The sequence below is a fragment of the Montipora capricornis genome, chromosome 10 (assembly GCF_036669925.1).
Source record: "Montipora capricornis isolate CH-2021 chromosome 10, ASM3666992v2, whole genome shotgun sequence".
Classification (NCBI taxonomy): Eukaryota; Metazoa; Cnidaria; class Anthozoa; order Scleractinia; family Acroporidae; genus Montipora; species Montipora capricornis.
In genome coordinates this window covers 65,608,647-65,631,997 of record NC_090892.1, presented here as the reverse complement: position 1 = coordinate 65,631,997, position 23,351 = coordinate 65,608,647, and the positions used below count along the sequence as shown (strand labels likewise).

General features: G+C 39.6%; 1 protein-coding gene across 3 annotated transcripts in view; it reads right to left on the bottom strand.

Annotated features, from left to right (window-relative positions):
* Nucleotides 1-3,510: 3,510 nt before the first annotated feature.
* The window catches only part of LOC138018628 (uncharacterized), a 27,776-nt gene continuing 7,935 nt past the window's right edge, over nt 3,511-23,351 (bottom strand). For 2 of the 3 annotated variants that reach the window (XM_068865321.1, XM_068865322.1), the window contains 3 exons: nt 8,959-9,249; nt 7,056-7,170; nt 3,511-6,027 (listed from right to left, as the gene is read on the bottom strand). In XM_068865321.1, coding sequence (XP_068721422.1) covers nt 5,570-6,027; nt 7,056-7,170; nt 8,959-9,249 — 864 coding nt within the window. In that variant the 3' untranslated portion in view covers nt 3,511-5,569. The remainder of the gene's footprint in view (nt 6,028-7,055; nt 7,171-8,958; nt 9,250-23,351) is intronic. The other variant, XM_068865323.1, reaches the window with a different exon arrangement.

Genomic DNA, 23,351 nt, shown 5'->3' with positions numbered 1-23,351 from the left:
TCTTCTTATCACATCTGCTAAGTTGTTTGCTTGTTTTTTAAACGCCTTTTGTGCACTCAGTCCCATCTCATGATTTGGACGGTCAACAGACTCCTCGCTCTCTACTAGATATTGACCCTCAAATTGGTGCAAAATTCTTGTTGTCTCAGGGCCCGAAAGCATCCAGCGTCTGAAAACAAAACAAAGAAAGCTATATTAAGAATTTCCATTCTTGTTAAAAACAATGCTACCTTTTATAAATAGACTGTGATTTTGTGATTTCAAAAGATAATGATAACTATAACATTCTTTATGCATAAATATAAAGCAGATTTTGTTTTTGTTTAAGCAGTATTATATGAACTATTTCCTATATCCACCTGAAGGCTACAGGATTCTCTGTAAGACCGACTGCGCCACCCGCACTCTTGACCACCTTGTTCTCTTTTTCGTGGGCCTGATCAAAAGATATGGCTGAGAACCTATTCCCAGTCTTGGACAACACCCAGTGGCCTTCACTCTGGAACTCATGTGCAATGCAATTTGGAAGGGACTTCATGTCACGAATGTGAATAGGGTCCACCGTGCGTAGTTCACAGGTCAAGAGCAAAAAATAAAGGTGTGAGCTAAAATGTAATATGTAAAACTTCTGCATCTATGTCGAGAGGCATAGAAAGTGCGATTGGTAGGGCTTCCAACGCGTTAAATTAAAAAAACATTGCATAGAAATGAAGTGTAAGCAGCCTTGGGGTCTGCCCTATCTCCACTTGCTCTTAATGGACACCTTAGCTCTTCTGATGCTGATTTCTGGCATATAATACAACGACTCCAAGAAAACACCATTGTCTCTGAAATTTCGAGTGTGAACCGTTTAAGTCATACAGTCAGTTTATAAAGACAAAACAAATTGAAACACATTGAAAATCATCTTGAAGCATAAAACAAAGCTTTTTCTATATAAGAAGTATGTTTGAAAACTAAAAAAAGCATATAAAAGGTCGGATACTTACAGGTTTGGTAGATAAGCATGGGTGCCGCCATCTTGGAAGTGACTTATGAAAGAGTTGACTGAATAGAGTCAGAAACCCATAAGGGTTGAAACGTGTAACGCACGTTCACAGCTTCCGAATATTCAGTGCGAACTGATTGGTTGAATGTTTCAGTGATAAGTACCATATTTGGAAACCCCTTCGCTCTTGTTGTTCCAAATATGGTACTTAGCAAACTGAATATTCAGAAGCTTGTTTCCCAGCACACAAGAGGCCGTTGCACGTTTCAACCCTTATGGGTTTCTGATAGAGTGTAATGTGAAGTGCTAGATTTCAATCCCATATGAACCATGTGAGCGTTAGCCCTACAGATGGAAATGGGCCCACACAAGGACAGAGAAAAACTCTGACCAGGGTGGGAATTGAACCTGCGACCTTCGGGTTAGATCTCCGCCGCTCTACCGACTGAGCTACAAGGTCAGAGGGGATCAGGCCGTGAGATCTGAAGATGTTAATGTCACGGCCATGAACATGTACGAGTACAAGGAAAGGTTACGCTTATACAAACGTTGGCCGTGTAGCACTTATATTTTAAACAGAGTTAACTTAATAGAGTGTAATGTGAAGTGCTAGATTTCTATCCCATATGAACCATGTGAGCGTTAGCCCTACTGATGGAAATGGGCCCACACAAGGACAGAGAAAAACTCTGACCGGGGTGGGAATTGAACCCACGACCTTCGGGTTAGATCTCCGCCGCTCTACCGACTGAGCTACAAGGTCAGACGGGAGCAGGCCGTGTGTGGGCCCATTTCCATCAGTAGGGCTAACGCTCACATGGTTAATATGGGATAGAAATATAGCACTTCACATTACACTCTATTTAGTTAACTCTGTTTAAAATATAAGTGCTACACGGCCAACATTTGTATAAACGTAACCTTTCCTTGTATGAAAGAGTTGGACTGGGTACCAGTGTTTTACGGCAATGTCTAAAATAGCTTATTTGATTAACTAATACGCTATTTTCCCGATTGGATTGATAAATAAAGGACTGAAATTGTTATTAAAACTAATGAGGATGGAATTTTGCGTAATTTAAGGCATAAATAGTATTTTCTTTTTAAAGTGCCACAGTCACCCCAGTAGGTGAACTTTTTGAAGATGGAATCCTCTTAAAACTCGCTTCATATGAATTTTTGTGTTGGGCACCTCCTCTAATATTTATAGTACTGCCGTAAGCTCTAACTGTGCAAAGTTTGGTACTTTTGTCAACTCTGTAATGATCCTCAAGCTAAGAGACCTGACTATCAGCTCGGGGTGCATCGTCATGGTACTTCGTTCTGATAACGCGTCCAGAGGTACCGCTACCAGCTCCGATTTTTATCCTGCATTTGGTCTGCGCATGCACAAATCTCATAGACCACTAATGCTTACTTTTCGTAAGATTTCTGATCTGCGCGCGCGAGGAGGAGAGGACCTTATTCAATGTGCAGATGCGCAACTTTGATTAGCGTGTCGTAAGGAATTGATTTAATTAGGCCAGGTAAATATTACTACCATTGCAATGCTTCCAAGAGGTCAAATGAGAATTTCCATGATAACAGAGAAACAGCTTCAGGCAAGAACCATTAACAAAGGATTTTATTTCCTATATGTTATTTTGCCGGGCGTATCGAATCGAAAACAAAAAAGAACGTCATAATTAATCGTTAACAATAATGATTAATAATAATTTATTCATTTCTACTGCGCATCTTTACATGACTATGATCAGATGATCATTTTTAAATTATAAATACGAGAAATAATAGATAAATATCTAACTAAAAATATGGCAAGGACTAATAAATTAAAAAATATACAATATGGTAAAAACTAATTGATAAATAATTAGCGAAAGTATTATTAAAATCTTTGTAAAGTATATGCATGTCTAAAAAGAAAGATCAAGATGAGCTTTAAAACTATTTACACATGGATTGAGCGAAGCTCACTAGGCAGAGAGTTCCACGATGACGGCGCTGCGACGGCGAATGCTCGATCTCCTAGCGTGGCCTTAGATTTCACTGATGGCATAGCTAGGAATAAGTATTAGAACCCCTGAGATTATAGCATAATGTCTTGACACTTATTAAGGATTGTAGATACTGAGGCGCAAGGCCGTGTAACGCCTTAAATGTGAGAAGTACCTTGAAGTTGATGCGTGCCCTCATAAGCAACCAATGCAAAGCGCGCATTATTGGTGTAATATGACAAAACCTAGGCGCATTTACATACCAGCCTAGCAGAAGCGTTCACAACTCCCTGAAATTTCGCAAGCTTTGTAGTTGTTTGGCAGCCCATACAATAGGCTATTGCAATAGTCGATGCGGGACCTTATGAAAGCATGGACTAACGTCCCCGTAGTTTCTTTAGATAAATACTTGCGTATGCGTCGAATATTACACACGTGGTAAAATGCAACAGAACAAAGGTTACTGATATGGCTAGACATAGTGAGCTGTGAATTGAACCATGACCAGAGTAAAATATAGTTTTATTCAAATGACAAGAAGGCTGCAGTTGCAACCAAAAATTAAGTTTAAGGCTATTTTTATCTATATACAACCGATTTTTTTTAAAAATCAGATCAGTCAGATACAACATTTTTTTAATACATTATATTATAATCTCAACTAATTATCTAAACCAACCTTCAAGTTAACACACTGTCTTCGACCTGAGGTAAAGGTTTGTTAAGCACCACTCTTTTAAAGCTTCATTACTGTGAAAGTATGCAGTTTGTTCTAATATTAATATTTCAGGGTTTTCGCTTGAGGCCGGAGGCTGGACGTTTCGTCCGGTTGTCTACCATTTCACGTCCGGTATTTTGACGCTATAAATCAGTTGGCTTTTTTTTTCTTTTTGGACTTGGGTATCTCAGGAACCCATGGCCTGAAGAGACACAAGATAATCACGCGCAATAAATCTTTCAAACTAACAAGTCAAATTGCTTTATTTTGCTTACTAAACGGAATAATCGACCTGTTGGCCTTTCATTCACGCGATAGGTTTAGTTTCTTTTTTTTTCTTCAAACTCTAGAATGTAAACAGCATTTCTGAGAGCCATTTGTAGTAATTTATAGGGGACAGGGACCTCCTTGAGGATTCGCACCCGGGGCGCCTGCAATCGGTCTTATATTATTACAACGGTGACATGAAGAGTCCTGACCTGTAGTTTCATTGTCAAATCCGGTACTTTGAAAAGCTGTCGAAAACCCTGATATTCTTTATTTATGTCCAGGATGTAAGCAAAACAAGAACTCAGTCAAACATGTGCAATTTTTTTCGGAAACCAACTACACATGCGCAAGACTATGACGCAAGCTTTGATTATGTAACAATTGCTATCATCATCAACAATATTAGCATTCTTGTTATTCGTATTTTTGTACCGTAAATTATAAACACGAAATTCTGTGCTGTGATTGCCTGCAGAAACATTTCGAATACAATTTTTTGACATATTTTGTTTATCACCTATTGTAGCTATCAAACTAAAGGAGGGTCTCAATGGGGTTAACCGTGAGCCGTGAAGCGTCGAAGAATGTTAACCGTTAAGCATGAAAATGACCAAAAAATAACCGTTAGCCGTGATAAAAATTAAGAGCATTAAGGGTGAAATTTTTAAATTATGAAAAGTGGGATACTTTAGGTAGTATTTTGAAATATTTAGAGTCTTAAGAGACCTTTAACTCCCTTTCTCTTCGTTCCAAGGATCTCTCTTATTACTCCTCTCTTTCCCAGACTCTCTCGCTCCAAAGGAACGGAAGAAAAGAGAACTTGGGAACAAGGCTGACCAGAACTGTCTGGAATCCATTAGTGTTGCTCCTTGCATGTTTTTAGCAGTATTATGCCGCTCACATTCCATTGAAATGTGAGTATTATAAAAGGAATTGTGAGTTTGTATCACACGGGATAAGAAAGGCGCATAGAGCGGTATAAAGTTCGCGTCAAGAATTCATCCGATCAACCTACCATAAGTGAGTTATTAAGAAAGGCATGGGCAAGGTTTGACGTGTAAACAACACAAAATCGTGAGTAGCATTGTGATAACCAATGAATTAAACTATTCAATATGTCTGTACTGAGACCCTACTAGCAAAGGAACACAAGGAACGCTTTTTTGTTTTTCACATATAAGTTAACCGTAACGGAAAAAGGAGAACCGCTCACGCCGTGAAGAGGCAAATTATTTAACCGTTAGCCGTGAAAGCTATCCCGCATTGAGACCCTCCTAAAGGAAAAACACTACCGCTAAATTATATACATTTTGTGAAAGACAACGCGTAATTTTGGTTTCTTTGCCTGCACCGGTCATCACGTTTTTTTTTCACACTTTTTCGCTTTGATATTACTATTGAAGACTGCTATCTTGAAAGCAACGAGGGTAGCCGGAACTACAAATTCTACTTAAAGGTCATAGTGATATGGTACAGAACAAGAGACTCCGAGGTCGAATTCTTACATCACATTTTACTTCATATTACTTCCCGCTAATTTAGCTCAATTGAATGTCCTTCCCATCACTTCAACTGACGCCGATTTCATTCACTTCATCACTGGCGAAAGGCGTACACATCAGTGCAGGAGCTATCCCTGTTGTCACTCTCAGGTGTATTTGCCAGGTCTTCACCATACCATATCCTGAACTTCTGCCCAGCAACGACAGACAAAGGAGTAGGAGTGGAATTAAACACAATCTCGGGAGAGTTTTCATCGAAACCACGGAGTGTGTAGTAAAAATAAACATCCAGCATCAGTGAAACACTAACGCTTGCTGGAAAAATACGGGTGTCTTTTTCGTTAGTAATAAGAACATTTATTTTTTTGCTGTGGCTTTTAAGACCGCAGCCCCACTTAGTGTTAATGGCTGCGGGAAAAGCGCAATTCACATATCCTGAGCGATGGACCAGCTTCAAGCGGTAAATGTCTCCTGGCTTGTGGATCTCGAAGGTTCCGAATGAATCATTCCTCGCCCCAAAGCACACTGGGTCTACATTTACCTTCTGCCATCCTACGGAAAGGAACAAAGGAGGATTAAGTTGTAAAAATAGCAATTCAGATTCATATTTAATGTTTACGCACACACATAAGCACGTTGGCACACTGAAAAAGGTCAATACGGGATTTCTACTCAACTTATTGATGACTGCAGCCTGAGAAGGTCCTCGATTTTTCAGTATGAGAAACAATCTCATAGGTATATGTATAAGTGACTTGTTTGAGAACCAGGTGACACACAACTAAGTCGTTTACGGAAGAAATGCATTAAACACATTTGCCTTATTGTCGTCCGAGTCAGGGGCACCCAACGATAATCTCGAGCCAGTGGAAATATGTCTTCGGGTGAGTCAAACTGTTATATGAATTTCGGTTCTACGTTGACAAACAAATAAATATTTCTTTACTAAAAGATCTCCGAAAAGATTCGTAACCAGGGGCGGAGCTAGAGGGAGCGTGCAGGGGATATGCATCCCCCCCCCCCCCACCCTGAGATGACCTGAGGCTAGTATAGAAGCAGTATTCTGCAAAAAAAACCCCCCCCCCCCCCCCCCCCCTCCTAAGAAAAATCCTGGATCCGCCCCTGGTAACCAGGAAAAACTAGGCCCTTACGTTTTCGGATGGGATATTTTTACAATAAAGGTCACCTGGAAGTTTCGGCGCTGATGAGCAAATGGTTCGGTTGGAAGTTCTTAGAAGGTAACGTTTAGCTAGCAATTTCTGAAATGAAGATATCGTCCCTAAAATTCTCGGACAATTCAATTTTCAGCTAAGATATCCGAACAGATCAAATTCTTCTAGGTTATAAAAACATCTCTTTAGACAGTCTTTATACATTACAAGGAGCCTGGAAATGTCTCTCAAAGGCTTTTTTCTTAATTTGCTCGTTTGGTGCCCTTGCCGAGTCTCCTCCGTAAGGATGCTTCGGGTGCTCTTGTCAGTTTGTAAACGATTTTAAAATGAGTTTTATTTTCATGCACCCTATCTCACTTCATTTATTCTTTCGTCCTCAACATTGTTCAACAAATTAAACACTATTACCATTCTCACAGAATGTTCCATTGTTTCCCTCAGCACATTGGCACACGTATGAATTTGTGTCATACAGCGGACGACATGTTCCACCATTTTGACAAGGAAGGCTTTCACATGGGCTCTAAAAGCAAAAACGATTGTTGAGAAACGTTAATGTCAATTAATCTTACGAAACATTGTTATTTTGTGGGATCTCGAACGAATATTTTTAACTTAAGTCTTTTAATTGCAAACTGTCTGTGGAATAAAAACCGACTAATTTTGTGGCCCGGCTAAGAACTCAACTGAGAAGAAAGTCAAGGCGGCAACACAGTCAAATATATAAATAGTGAGATAACGCTAAAAATGTATTCAATCTAAATGTGCAATTTATTTCATCTTTCAGATAGTATGTGCGCTATGATTGGCTAATTTAGCGGGTCGGATTGTACAGTACGAAGTCTTGATGCAACATTTTTTAGCAAATTTGTCATGTTGTTTGTGGGAACTGAATAAACTTGGGAAAATGTCTGAATATTGCAATCAACTATTTCAAAAAGCCAATAACGTTTGTTTTATTTATTTTTCAAATTCTGCAATCATTTATTGCAGTAAAACGGTTCTGCTTGACTTCAACTGGTTTCCTTTCTTGTGCGCTTTATTACCTCAGAAGTCCGTACGTATGGGTTATTGACCAAGCGTGAGGTCAAGATGACTGGATATTGGCCAAGTTCTTTTTTTGCGTGTTTATGGACCGAGACGAAGTCGAGGTCCATAAACACGCAAAAAAAGAACGAGGCCAACATCCAGTCATCTTGACCGAACAATCTTGGTCAATAAAGGATTTATTATATGACTTAAAACACCAAAAAATGATCTTTGATCTTGCGGGACCAAGCGAGAAATCCCGAGCGGGCAGTATCGCTCCATCTTGCCCGCTCGGGTAGCCAATCAGAGCGCGCGATTTGCTTCATCTTGCCCGCTCACGGAGCTAGTGATATAATAATATGTACTTATTGACTGAGTGGCAGGGCTGGACGCGCCAAGACCGAGGGCCAAATATTTCCCTGTCCGGCCCGACCTAAACTCAGTCAATAAGCATTTATCATATGCTCTTTAAACTATTCATGAGAACTGAAAATTTGAAGTTTAAGCAAATTAATTAACAAAAATTTACACAGACAGTTTATGTAATATGTTGTTTGCATTTGCTTTTCTGGCTGTAAATAGCTTAGCTGTGTAAAACCGACGAAATTCTCTAAAATCGCATTGCACCGAACAGTACGTGTGCCTAGAAGGTCCTTACGGCTTTTCCGGCCCTGCTCGCGGAAATGCGCACGGCCCTCATCCGGCGATTTTCCCAATGGTGTTACAATGAAAGCGCACTTCTGGCCATACGATAATGTAAGTTATGGATCCTCGCTTTTTCCCCGTTGGCTTATGATCCGCGCTCTTCTTGCTTGGACCAGAAACCTACGACAAAAATCTAGCTGCGTAATTTACAAAACAGACCTCGAACTTAGTTCGGATGATAAGAGGAATTATTTCAAGCTGCATGTATGTGTAAAGCTGACGTCAGAGAAAAAACGCTGACCAGGGTGGGAATTTCTCTGTCCTTGTGTGGGCCCATTTCCATCAGTAGGGCTAACGCTCTAATGGTTCATATGGGGTAGAAACGTAGCACTTCACATTACACTCTAATCAGTTAAGTCTGTTCAAATATAAGTGCTATACGGCCAACGTTTGCAAAAACGTAATCCTTCTTTCTATAACTCAGCCTTATTGGGAGATTCTGAGAATGGTAATATAGTTATTATTTTTTATCTGAAGAGGATGCAGTCAACAAAGGACATTTTTAAAGTGACCGGTCAACAGCGTTGAGTCATTTAGAGCCATTTTTCTATTTAAACCTATCGATTGAGAAACCCACCCAAATAGCGAAATGATGGAAGTCTCTGCTTGGTACAAAACTGTTTGCGTGATTGTATTTATCTGACGCCAGGAGTTCACACAAATGTCGACCAGAGTTACTGTCTGCCGCTAAGGTGGCAAAATTGAAGGAGAAACATGACATCTTCGCGAGACATTTGAAGGCACAGTCCATGTCATCCGTAGCATAATATGAAGCCAACACTTGGGAAATATTCAGCATGTGATGAAAAAAGTTTTGGAAGTATGCGTAATTTACATGTTGATATTCGCCACGTTGGAGCTGCTGTGCCTAAAACAAGAAACATCTAGCATTATCGACGATATGTGTCGCAAAATGGAAATCAACAGTCTTAATCCCGGGGGTGGGTACTGCCATGTATGGGCTATATAGGTATGTGCCGCTGTGAAGGGTATGGTTTTCAAGCAGTTTACTCTAGCATAAGGTATATAAATCAGAGCGTTTGAGTCTAGAATAGGGTATCATTTTCACAAAACTGACCAGTTGGTTGAAGATTTTATCTAGACTAAGGAAACCAAGAATTGCTACTCCAAAATATAAAAGAAATAAATCGGCAAGTTTGAATTTTCACGACTCAGCCTCAACAGCGTTGATGGATGACTATCATAAAACGCTACTGGATATTATTAACTGTCAAAAATCGGGATTCAGACGGAAATCGGTGGTATTAATACTGGTTAAAATTAAACAATTTATTGTCTTGATAATGCGTACGTACGTGCTTGGTATTGCTGCACAAGTATAAATAAATCGTTATCTTTAAGAAAGTTACGACATTTTTTAATTTCGAAGACATGTTTCGATGTTACAAACATCATTGTCAGTTACAAAATATTTGAAAAACCGTTAGGACTTATATAACAACTAGGCGAAACTTGCATAATTAAATATGATTAAGTGACAAGAAAAACATATTTGAGTGAGTTACAGAGTGTTAGAAAGAATGTAGAGCCTAACGCGTAAGTGTCAGGTTGACGTGACGAACTTGTTGGTTTAAATTGCATAGCCTCCTTGAGTTAAGTTGAAATTTAGTAGGGGCGGAATCAAGGATTTCGAAACAATTCGTAGAGCAAGATTGACGACAACGTTCTGAGCTTAGCAAATGTTTGAAGATCTGAGAGGACTTGTCTGGAGAGAGATGTTCACTGACGCGTGTGGAAAAATGACGACCAGTTTCGCCGATACAGCAAGCATTACAGCAAGCACAAGTAAATTTATAAATCACACGTGAACGAAGTTCTGTGGGGACAGAATCCTTCACTGAAAATTTTTTTTTTAATTTAAACGTTGTAAACACTAATTTGGGTGTTCTATTTTGAAGATATCCTGGGGGCACAACCCTGGAGCACAATCGTTTGTTTGGTTAGCGGCCCGGCCAGCTCTAGCACGAGCTCGGCAGCCTCGTGCAACAAATCGGCTGCGACGATCTCCTTAATACACCAACTCCGCTGTTCCACGTGAGGCGATCTTTCGTCTGCCTGGCAGTGGCCGGGCAACGAAGAGCACCATCCACTTCCGAACCAAAAGAGTTATCTTTGAATGGTCTTTGAACGGCCCGGGGATGCTACTGAAGTCCACGAGACTATACCGGCCCCCTTCCCGGCATTGGGAGTAGAGATACGAAATTCTCCGTGGCGTGGAAGGGCCAAGGACGGAACTGATATTAATACTGATGCTGCCTAACGGTTTTAGTGTGGGATATTTACAATATGTACCTGGGCAAGCCAAGGGGTATGTTAGACCCCAACAAAGTAAAATATGTCACATGTCCTTCTCCGGATTAGAGAGCTGTCTCGTTCGATTCGTTCGCTTCAGGCTCACTCACTGGGGTAGCAATAAGTGACTCTAGCCCATGCGTCATGTAAGGTAAGGTAAGGTAACTTTATTTAAAGTCGCAAACGTAGGGAGAGGTTGCCCAATCTCCCGAGCCAATAGCTCATGTTAAAAACGCACGACTATTTACAATACCATGTCAATATCAAGTTCCCCTAACCTCAAACTTTTTTCCAATTTTTTAGTTTTTGCTGAGATAATCTATTCACCCATTGCAAAACACTCTGCCGTTTTCACTTTGAAACTCGATTTTCATTGCGCCAGAATTAAGATTTAACTAGACGTTCCACAAACTGGGTTGCCTGTGGTACATGATACACAAAAACAGAGGGCACTGAGTTGAGTGGTATTGAAGGCGTGGAAACTGGATTTTCCCAGGAGTAATGCTGGCTGGGCCAATCCGAAAATAACAAAGAATAATCCTAAGAATCCAATTAGCCGAAACGGAAGATACCATAATATTCTTTGTTTGTGCACCCAAATTTGGGTGGGGTCGTACCTCTTGTTGAACACTATATTTCATTGGCTTTATAGTGTCGTACTTCCTATTGTTTTCTACCTATTTTGTCTTCAGGATAACCTATTTACACAATGTGTTGTAGTGGCCCACGTCTCAGCGGTGTCAGTTTCAGAAGGCGCGAAAACGAGGCTTTCGGGTCAAACAGTAACGTCTTACGGAAGGACTGAGTTATTTCTTGATTCTCGACTATTTTCTTCGCTTCTTTTTCGATTACTTGAGACTTTATCGTGGAAAGTATGGAAAGGCACTGTATAGCACTTGGATGTGTTTGTAGGCGACGAGGTAGTGTTGTATTCGTAAGCCAAGTCAACCCACGGTGTCATAGGACGAAGGCTGATATTTCAATATGGGTACGCTTAGTTTATTTCGGAGCAGCAGCACGAAAACAAGCACGGTGACCCTATCTTTTTACTGCATTTTTGCAATGTCCTCTGAATGAATATCAATTGTGCCAAGTTTGACAGAAATCTGGATAATACGTCATTTTCAAGGGAATTACCTTAACCTGAAGTATGGCAAGATATAAACGCGACGAACACAAAAGCAATGTAAATGGATCACAAATAAAAAGCTTTGGCTACCTGTAAGTGAATGATTTTCGGTTAGACTGAAGGGACAGACTGTTGAAAACTCCAATGTTATCGCTTTCCATGCTAACAGGACGTTTTCAAAGTAAAGTAAAGTGGTGCATTTATATAGCGCCTATATCACAAACGTCTCAAAGGCGCTTTACAATGATCAATTTACCCCCAGCGGACTGGAAGCATATACAGGCGCAAATGGCAGCCGCTTCTAAGCAGTCCATGCATGCTGGTACTCATTTTACCGACCTCGGAAGGATGGAAAGCTGAGTAAACTTTAGTGGGAAAGAAGGTCGCCAAATATTCCAGTCTCGGCAGAACCGGGAATGGAACCCGGGACCTTAGGGTTGGAAGACAGAGATCTTACCACTGCGCCAACCCCTCCGCTCTAGAGACCACAAGAACAAAAGAGAAATGTACGACTACTGGTGGACGACCAAAAGAAGCTAATGAGAGATCCTTTGTTTTCTTCCACCCACTTTGCAGTGATGACATCACGTGAAAACCTCCTATTGGTAATGTAAACATAGTGAGTGGTAATTCGAAATATGACAAATAGAGTGAGCCGAATCAACATATTTGATCTTTTCTCCCGCCCTTACCATCCCGGAAACGAAACATTATTTCATTTTTTAAATAGCTCCTTGTTGAAATAACTTCTTGTTTGTAAATAATTGTTGTATAAATTAAAAATTGATCAAGAACGCAAAAATTCCCCTAAATGAGCAGTAGATAAGCATAAAAAAATATTGTTGGCTTCCCAAATAAACTTCATTTTACACTAGAATGACTAAACAAATATTTTCTGACGTGCATAACTATGGCTACCTACTATTCATTTGCAAGAAAGAACACTTGAAATATAAAATGGCCAAAACTTCCTGTCAAATCACATTTCAAATATCAACCTAGTAAGAATCATTTCGAACGACATCAATCCACAAAGACAGAAGCATCTCACAAAAACCTTTTACGGTTAAAAATTTCATTGAAACAAACAACATATTTGCTATTAGAAGGGAGAAAACAACTTCCCATTTTTTTGCGTGCGTGCAAAAAAGCTGTGAGACTCCGTGTAAAAACCCCGATACACCGCAACTAAATAAATTTCCCACCAATGTTTAGGATCAAACGCTTTACTGAAGAACCCTTTCCTTGAATAATAAAGGAAAAAATAGACAGCAAGCTTTCTGTCAAATAATTCTTGACTAACAACAATTAATCAAATTTCCAATTGTTTTTTTACGCGAAGACAGAATGCAGAGTTGAGTACAAATAAATAACAGATCACAGATCCACTCAAGGTGTTCGATTCCTTAATTAAGGCTCTGAGTTTGTTAAACCCATGATATCCATTCAGAAAAAGTTACCAGACAATTTTCCATTTGGTTTCAGTGATGTACATAACAGCATAGTTAGTAAAATATTAGAAATACAGCTTACTTCATGATATCCAACAGCGAAAGATGCAGTTGTTGTCGAAGTCCATTACTCGTCGCTCTCAAGATTCCAGATATGTATTTTTCACCGCCTGTCTTGTTTATCCAATTGACGTTCCATTCTTGAGCCCCATAGGGGTATATTTTGTTTAAAGGTCCACCAAACCCTCATTTGCGTTACAATGATTTCGACGCCATGGCAGGGTCATTAAATATTTCACTGTGTCCGTCAGGTAAATCTACGCATTTCTACTACCCTCTGAAACCTACCGAAAATACACGCAGAAGACTTTAGGCACGGCGACACAACTGAGCAGGGGAGTGACAGGAAAGACTTTTCCCGACTCGGAAAAAAAATTAAAATGGAGAAATTCAACTCGTTTTCTGTCTAGATTGCCTATGGCAATCCAGTAATAAAACCAGACGTCGATTGATTATTTGCGTAGGCGCGATGTTTAGTTGAGACATCAAGGCGGGTGATGCAGTCACGGTTGTGTCAGTTTTTACCACGGCGCTATTTGCCCTCTCTTTTCTGATAAAATCTGCCGTCTATTTTCATTAGTAGCACCTTCATTCTAAAAAAAAAATACAAAGGCCTGGTAAAAGGTTTTCACTAGCGAAGAAATCTGGCACGTGGGCAACCACAACCGCGCGCAAGCATAACAGCTCTTATTTCATCGTGTAATAATATACATGCAAAAATTGCAGCGTGTTGATTGGCTGAGAGCACGTCAATGAATCCCCAACAGATTGCAGAAAAGTGAAATTAGTGCAATAAAGGTGAACGTTTTGTATGTATATCATTAATAAGTAATCGCATGATATTTCTCGTGCAATTTGGAATAAATAAGCACTTGCTCATTTTCAAAGACTACAAATAGGGGGATAATTAGCATTTTGTTTTGTACAAAACAAAGGAAAACGCAAATTATTTCACTGAGCCTCGACTCTGTTCTTTTGTTGCTGCACAATTATAAACTAGCCTATTGTAGTCGCCCTTCGTCTTTGAAAAAAATTCTCTCGCCCTGCATTTAGTCCAAATTGCAGGAGAAAACGCACAAGCAAAAGCACAAGGATCAATATTTTTCGCTTTTCTTGTCCTTGCGCTTAAATGCTGGTCGGTGTTTATTTATCTTAGAATGTGTACAAAACGCAACCTGTTCTTATTGGCATTCTTCGCTTTCGTCATACATAGAAAGTAAGGCGCTCACTCACTAGCATTTTTTGTCATGATGAAGACGTTGTCAAGGTTGGCCAAACCATCAAAAAGACGTTTCGGGGACCGAAAGGCCTTCTTATTCACAATAAAGCATTTCTCGGATTAGAAAGATTGAAATTCTCACAATTGCAAGTAGTCAGCTGCCCTATACTAGAGTAAACTCCCCAAATCACTCCTATCCTAGAGTAGCTGTTTTCCAGAAACTGAGGTGACTAGCACAATCTAAAGCAAAGCCAAAATAAAACCTTATACCACAATCACTTGTTTCTTAAAAAAGGATTTATTTATAATGGAACCAAAAGGTCGACACAGCAGAAAGCAAATCGTTATCTTTAAGAAAGTTACGACATTTTTTAATTTCGAAGACATGTTTCGATGTTACAAACATCGACTATATCAATAGTCAACATCCCAACATACGCTTCACGATGGAGAGAGAAGTTGATCATGTTTTGCCCTTTTTGGATGTCTTAATCGACAATACCCACAGTGGTTCCGTTGTCACTAGTACCTTCCGTAAGAAGACCTTTACGGGTCTGCTCACCAACTACCTCAGTTTCGCACCTCTGTCATACAAAATCGTTCTTATCAGGACATTTCTTGTCAGGGTTTTTAATATCAACATTAAGTGTTTTGGCTTCCACAAGGACATTGTTAACTTTGTTTTCATTTTGCGCAAGAATCTTTTCCCTGTTCATCTCATCGATAAATGCGTCTATCGATACTTGAACACAGCCATCGACCGAAACGGCTCCATTCAAAATACCACTTCCCAGGGTAAACAATACTTTTATAAGTTACCTTATTTAGACCGTTTTTCTACTATAGCTCAAAGCAAAATACGTCGCCTTGTAAATCGTTATTGTCATGATCTTGTCAGGAGTACCCAACGGATCCGCTCCTCAAAATATCCGCTCCTCAGGCTAAGAATTTGCTGGCTGGTTACTAAATAATGGATGAGAAACTCTAGCTGGGAATTGTGCCGAAACGTTTTTCTTGCTGTGGTCGACCCTTTGAATACCGAAGCTGGCTAGAAAAAAAAATTCACTTCCCTTCTGGCTTCCTGCGGCTTTTGAAATTGTGCTCTGGTTAATTTTGGCTGGAGAAGTAAAATGACACCTAGTCAGGAAAGTTCAAAGAACATAGCGCTGGCTGTGAGTGATAACTAAGGTGCACCGCAGGCTAGTGCAAAGTCGAGGGCGTGTATAAAATTGATAGAAATAGGCGTGTGAAAATGTTAACTGAATGCGTTAGTCATTAAAACGCTGTCAGCAAACAATGCAATTTCTTTTTTAAACATCCCTGTCTTTTGTTATGGTGTCAATGTTGGGATTTAGACAGACAGCTCATTTTATTTATTGTCCAACTCCGCCACTTAAATCTTACATAACCGGGAAGCAATTGCTGCGAAAGCTTTACAGGATAAAAGACAACTGTTTACAGCAAAAGCCATACCTGGCAATCACCGCAAAAGCTTTGCTAAACCTGTAAAGACAATTTCAGCAATAGTCCTTTTTTAAGTCCAACTCCACCACTTAAATCTTACATAACCGGGAAGCAATCGCTGCGAAAGCTTTACAGGATAAAAGACAACTGTTCACAGCAAAAGCCATAACTGGCAATCACCGCAAAAGCTTTGCTAAACCTGTAAAGACAATTTCAGCAAAAGTCCTTTTTGTAAGTCCAACTCCACCACTTAAATCTTACATAACCGGGAAGCAATCGCTGCGAAAGCTTTACAGGATAAAAGACAACTGTTCACAGCAAAAGCCATAACTGGCAATCACCGCAAAAGCTTTGCTAAACCTGTAAAGACAATTTCAGCAAAAGTCCTTTTTTAAGTCCAACTCCACACATCTTACATAACCGGGAAGCAATTGCTGCGAAAGCTTTACAGGATAAAAGACAACTGTTTACAGCAAAAGCCATAACTGGCAATCACCGCAAAAGATTTGCTAAACCTGTAAAGACAATTTCAGCAATAGTCCTTTTTTAAGTCCAACTCCACACATCTTACATAACCGGGAAGCAATCGCTGCGAAAGCTTTACAGGATAAAAGACAACTGTTCACAGCAAAAGCCATAACTGGCAATCACCGCAAAAGCTTTGCTAAACCTGTAAAGACAATTTCAGCAATAGTCCTTTTTTAAGTCCAACTCCACCACTTAAATCTTACATAACCGGGAAGCAATCGCTGCGAAAGCTTTACAGGATAAAAGACAACTGTTCACAGCAAAAGCCATAACTGGCAATCACCGCAAAAGCTTTGCTAAACCTGTAAAGACAATTTCAGCAATAGTCCTTTTTTAAGTCCAACTCCACCACTTAAATCTTACATAACCGGGAAGCAATCGCTGCGAAAGCTTTACAGGATAAAAGACAACTGTTCACAGCAAAAGCCATAACTGGCAATCACCGCAAAAGCTTTGCTAAACCTGTAAAGACAATTTCAGCAAAAGTCCTTTTTGTAAGTCCAACTCCACCACTTAAATCTTACATAACCGGGAAGCAATCGCTGCGAAAGCTTTACAGGATAAAAGACAACTGTTCACAGCAAAAGCCATAACTGGCAATCACCGCAAAAGCTTTGCTAAACCTGTAAAGACAATTTCAGCAAAAGTCCTTTTTGTAAGTCCAACTCCACCACTTAAATCTTACATAACCGGGAAGCAATCGCTGCGAAAGCTTTACAGGATAAAAGACAACTGTTCACAGCAAAAGCCATAACTGGCAATCACCGCAAAAGCTTTGCTAAACCTGTAAAGACAATTTCAGCAAAAGTCCTTTTTGTAAGTCCAACTCCACCACTTAAATCTTACATAACCGGGAAGCAATCGCTGCGAAAGCTTTACAGGATAAAAGACAACTGTTCACAGCAAAAGCCATAACTGGCAATCACCGCAAAAGCTTTGCTAAACCTGTAAAGACAATTTCAGCAAAAGTCCTTTTTTAAGTCCAACTCCACACATCTTACATAACCGGGAAGCAATTGCTGCGAAAGCTTTACAGGATAAAAGACAACTGTTCACAGCAAAAGCCATAACTGGCAATCACCGCAAAAGCTTTGCTAAACCTGTAAAGACAATTTCAGCAAAAGTCCTTTTTTAAGTCCAACTCCACACATCTTACATAACCGGGAAGCAATCGCTGCGAAAGCTTTACAGGATAAAAGACAACTGTTCACAGCAAAAGCCATAACTGGCAATCACCGCAAAAGCTTTGCTAAACCTGTAAAGACAATTTCAGCAATAGTCCTTTTTTAAGTCCAACTCCACCACTTAAATCTTACATAACCGGGAAGCAATCGCTGCGAAAGCTTTACAGGATAAAAGACAACTGTTCACAGCAAAAGCCATAACTGGCAATCACCGCAAAAGCTTTGCTAAACCTGTAAAGACAATTTCAGCAATAGTCCTTTTTTAAGTCCAACTCCACCACTTAAATCTTACATAACCGGGAAGCAATCGCTGCGAAAGCTTTACAGGATAAAAGACAACTGTTCACAGCAAAAGCCATAACTGGCAATCACCGCAAAAGCTTTGCTAAACCTGTAAAGACAATTTCAGCAAAAGTCCTTTTTGTAAGTCCAACTCCACCACTTAAATCTTACATAACCGGGAAGCAATCGCTGCGAAAGCTTTACAGGATAAAAGACAACTGTTCACAGCAAAAGCCATAACTGGCAATCACCGCAAAAGCTTTGCTAAACCTGTAAAGACAATTTCAGCAAAAGTCCTTTTTGTAAGTCCAACTCCACCACTTAAATCTTACATAACCGGGAAGCAATCGCTGCGAAAGCTTTACAGGATAAAAGACAACTGTTCACAGCAAAAGCCATAACTGGCAATCACCGCAAAAGCTTTGCTAAACCCGTAAAGTCAATTTCAGCAAAAGTGTTTTTTCCACTCCAACCTTGAGACCCCAGTAAAGTATTTGAATAGGGCGTTTCACAAACAGTTGTAAAATTAAGAAAACTGTCATTACCAAATAGATAATACTGTTAATGTCCAAAAATACAAAAAACCCTCTAACTTCTGCAAGGTAAAGGTTTGGATGGAGCTCTTCAAACAGGAAACGAGCAAGGATTCCGTACTGCAAATAAAAATTATATGATAACAGATTAATTTCTCATTATTAATGAGCTGTGTTTGAAATGTAAGTGTCTAGTAACGCTTTTCAGTTTTAAGGCATAAATTTAATATTTTTTTTTTTAATTGATAAACAAAATGTTCTTGAAAATTAACTTAAGGCCGTGACAGTAATTTTTTATTATAAATGAAATAAAATTAGCAACTGCTTGTTTGAGCTGGGTAACCTATTGAAATACATCGTTGTCTTGCTGATTACGAACACTATCACTTCGACAGGGGGGCACTCCTGGGACAACTTTGACCACAAAAAGCCGAAACAAGAGTCGGGGAATACAGTCAAGACACATTGTCTTATGTTTAACGAGTGAAAAATGCAAGCTGTTTTCTCCAGAAAAAAAAATGTTACCTTTATAACCGGAAATTCACGCATACTACCTCATGAAATGATAGTTTGGTCCTGCTGAATAGCGAAGCCAAACGCGTTGCGCATAGTGACAGTTACCTGTCAAAATCTGTCAATCAAAGAGCCATGCAAACAAGCTAACGATCCGGCTCTCCACTTATTTCAAAATACAATTCCTTTTTTTGTTACATTTCCCAGTTCCTCAACCAGGAACCGATAGGATAAGCTGGTGTGTTCTCACGCTTTAAGAATATGGCAATAAATCGTGTTTGCCCGTCGGCAACATGATCAGCAACATTTCATCGCCTCCTCCTTTTCTGAACAGATCTAAGGTGCATTCCCTGACAGTAACTTCGTCTCTTCTGCATAAATATAGCGAGAATGAATTCAAGAAAAATCGTTCAACACGGTTCGTCCCCGACCAGTTTTGAAACCTGCAACGGCTATCTTGAGGGGAGAAGCGGACTATATTCCAGGTTCAATTTCACAGTGAAAGCAAATTTCACGCTAGAAAGAATTTTCAGCTAGTAAATATTACACACTAGTGAAAACACAGCCTTTAATAGTCTATTTTTTCCAGTATTGACCTGGGCCGTATTTTGTCAGTAGTACTTTTTAATATTTTCTCTTCCGGAACAAATTTTGTTATATAACGTATAAAAACTATCCGGCTGCCGGCCGTTCCTTTCCGTTGCCATTTGAGCGTATTGATTACTGTACTCGCACCGACATCTAACTCTGTCCATCCAGCAACAACATAGTAGCATTATCGAAGACTAAGACACTCGTTTCGCCTTATGAACTCGTTTGCTCCCTTTGGGTATAAAAGGAACTTCTCGCAAATTCTTGACTGCTGGGAAATACTGGAAATAGAACATGAATTTTGCCTCTTCAGGACCAGAAAATCTGCTTTTGCAATAGTAACGCAAAAAGTACTTTTATGGTTCTTTCAGTTATGGCTCGTTCCAATTTGTCCGAGTTAGACCTCATTTCGCAAACTAAGAATAGCATACAAATATTCTGTAGATATGACATACAAATATCAAATAACAAACATCCCTGCGACACTTCATCCTAATTAATAAATAACAAGTTTTCAAGGGTGTTGTGCCAGAGATTGACGATTAGCATGTGAACAGGCTCCTTGTAAAAGAAAAGGCAAGCGAGAGAAAACAAGGGTTCAAAAGGCTTTGATACTTAGGCAGTTCTAATCCCGAAGTGTGCCTAGATGTATCTGTTAAAACATTACGCCAAACAGACAAAAACATCTAAGGTCAATCGAAAGACACGCCTTATGTCAGAATGGTTGTCCAGAATGATGCCAGCAAAACACTTCAGAAGAAAAATCGCTCTGATTAGGCAAATGTTCTTTTTTTTATTATTATTTTCCATTATAACTGATCGTATATAGCAGATAAGTAACAAGACTAACCACGTTTTAGCTGCGAGAACGCTTCGCTTCGATTTTCTTAGAAGAGCCGATATTTCTGGAAATCAAGACACGAACGCGAGGGCTATATTTTCGCGAATATGGAACTACACATATTACTCCGTTTACCATTCTATTTGCTGCTGGCATTTTGTCGAAACGAAATGACTGAAAGGAAAAGACCTTATGTGCTACAGTCAAACAAAAGTGTTTCTGAACAGTCATGGTTTAATGAAGGTGCATGCCATTGTCGAGATCAACATGATCAACATGATAAAATCAAAAGGCGTTCTTACCGGCTGGACATACTTTTATGATGATCTCTTAACCAGGCTACTGGAACAGTGACCCTGCCCGCTGCTGACTGAAGGATGCACTAAAGATGGTTCACAAAATACAAAAGACAGTTGAGACGGTCCATAAAGAAACTTATCAAAACCTGCAAAAAGACATTCAGATAAAAGCAAGGACATAGATAAAAAGATTACTTACCTAGAAATCAGCAGAGTTTGGATGTAGCAAAAATTGTCCAAAACCCGTAAAAATTTAGTTGCATCACCCAAACTAGAGGCACAAAACAACGACCGCGACGATAACCGCCACTTCTGAGATGGAATATCCGCGCGCAATAAATAAAATGAGTTGTCTGTCTAAATCCCAACATTGACACCATAACAAAAGACAGGGATGTTTAAAAAAGAAATTGCATTGTTTGCTGACAGCGTTTTAATGACTAACGCATTCAGTTAACATTTTCACACGCCTATTTCTATCAATTTTATACACGCCCTCGACTTTGCACTAGCCTGCGGTGCACCTTAGTTATCACTCACAGCCAGCGCTATGTTCTTTGAACTTTCCTGATTAGGTGTCATTTTACTTCTCCAGCCAAAATTAACCAGAGCACAATTTCAAAAGCCGCAGGAAGCCAGAAGGGAAGTGAATTTTTTTTTCTAGCCAGCTTCGGTATTCAAAGGGTCGACCACAGCAAGAAAAACGTTTCGGCACAATTCCCAGCTAGAGTTTCTCATCCATTATTTAGTAACCAGCCAGCAAATTCTTAGCCTGAGGAGCGGATATTTTGAGGAGCGGATCCGTTGGGTACTCCTGTCAAGATCATGACAATAACGATTTACAAGGCGACGTATTTTGCTTTGAGCTATAGTAGAAAAACGGTCTAAATAAGGTAACTTATAAAAGTATTGTTTACCCTGGGAAGTGGTATTTGAATGGAGCCGTTTCGGTCGATGGCTGTGTTCAAGTATCGATAGACGCATTTATCGATGAGATGAAGAGGGAAAAGATTCTTGCGCAAAATGAAAACAAAGTTAACAATGTCCTTGTGGAAGCCCAACCAAGTACTGTTGATCTTAAAAACCCTGTCAATTAATGTCCTGATAAGACCGATTTTGTATGACAGAGGTGCGAAACTGAGGTAATTGGTGAGCAGACCCGTAAAGGTCCTCTTACGGAAGGTACTAGTGACAACGGAACCACTGTGGGTATTGTCGATTAAGACATCCAAAAAGGGCAAAACATGATCAACTTCTCTCTCCATCGTGAAGCGTATGTTGGGATGTTGACTATTGATATAGTCGATGTTTGTAACATCGAAACATGTCTTCGAAATTAAAAAATGTCGTAACTTTCTTAAAGATAACGATTTGCTTTCTGCTGTGTCGACCTTTTGGTTCCATTATAAATAAATCCTTTTTTAAGAAACAAGTGATTGTGGTATAAGGTTTTATTTTGGCTTTGCTTTAGACTGTGCTACTCACCTCAGTATCTGGAAAACAGCTACTCTAGGATAGGAGTGATTTGGGCAGTTTACTCTAGTATAGGGCAGCTGACTACTTGCAATTGTGAGAATTTAAATCTTTCTAATCCAAGAAATGCTTTATTGTGAATAAAAAGGCCTTTCGGTCCCCGAAACGTCTTTTTGATGGTTTGGCCAACCTTGACAACGTCTTCATCATGACAAAAAATGCTAGTGAGTGAGCGCCTTACTTTCTATGTATGACGAAAGCGAAGAATGCCAATAAGAACAGGTTGCGTTTTGTACACATTCTAAGATAAATAAACACCGACCAGCATTTAAGCGCAAGGACAAGAAAAGCGAAAAATATTGATCCTTGTGCTTTTGCTTGTGCTTTTTCTCCTGCAATTTGGACTAAATGCAGGGCGAGAGAATTTTTTTCAAAGACGAAGGGCGACTACAATAGGCTAGTTTATAATTGTGCAGCAACAAAAGAACAGAGTCGAGGCTCAGTGAAATAATTTGCGTTTTCCTTTGTTTTGTACAAAACAAAATGCTAATTATCCCCCTTTTTGTAGTCTTTGAAAATGAGCAAGTGCTTATTTATTCCAAATTGCACGAGAAATATCATGCGATTACTTATTAATGATATACATACAAAACGTTCACCTTTATTGCACTAATTTCACTTTTCTGCAATCTGTTGGGGATTCATTAACGTGCCCTCAGCCAATCAACACGCTGCAATTTTTGCATGTATATTATTACACGATGAAATAAGAGCTGTTATGCTTGCGCTCGCTTGTGCTTGCCCACGTGCCAGATTTCTTCGCTAGTGAAAACCTTATACCAGGCCTTTGTATTTTTTTTTAGAATGAAGGTTCTACTAATGAGAGTAGACGGCAGATTTTATCAGAAAAGAGAGGGCAAATAGCACGGTGGTAAAAACTGACACAACCGTGACTGCATCACCCGCCTTGATGTCTCAACTAAACATCGCGCCTACGCAAATAATCAATCGACCTCTGGTTTTATTACTGGATTGCCACAGGCAATCTAGACAGAAAACGAGTTAAATTTCTCCATTTTAATTTTTTTTT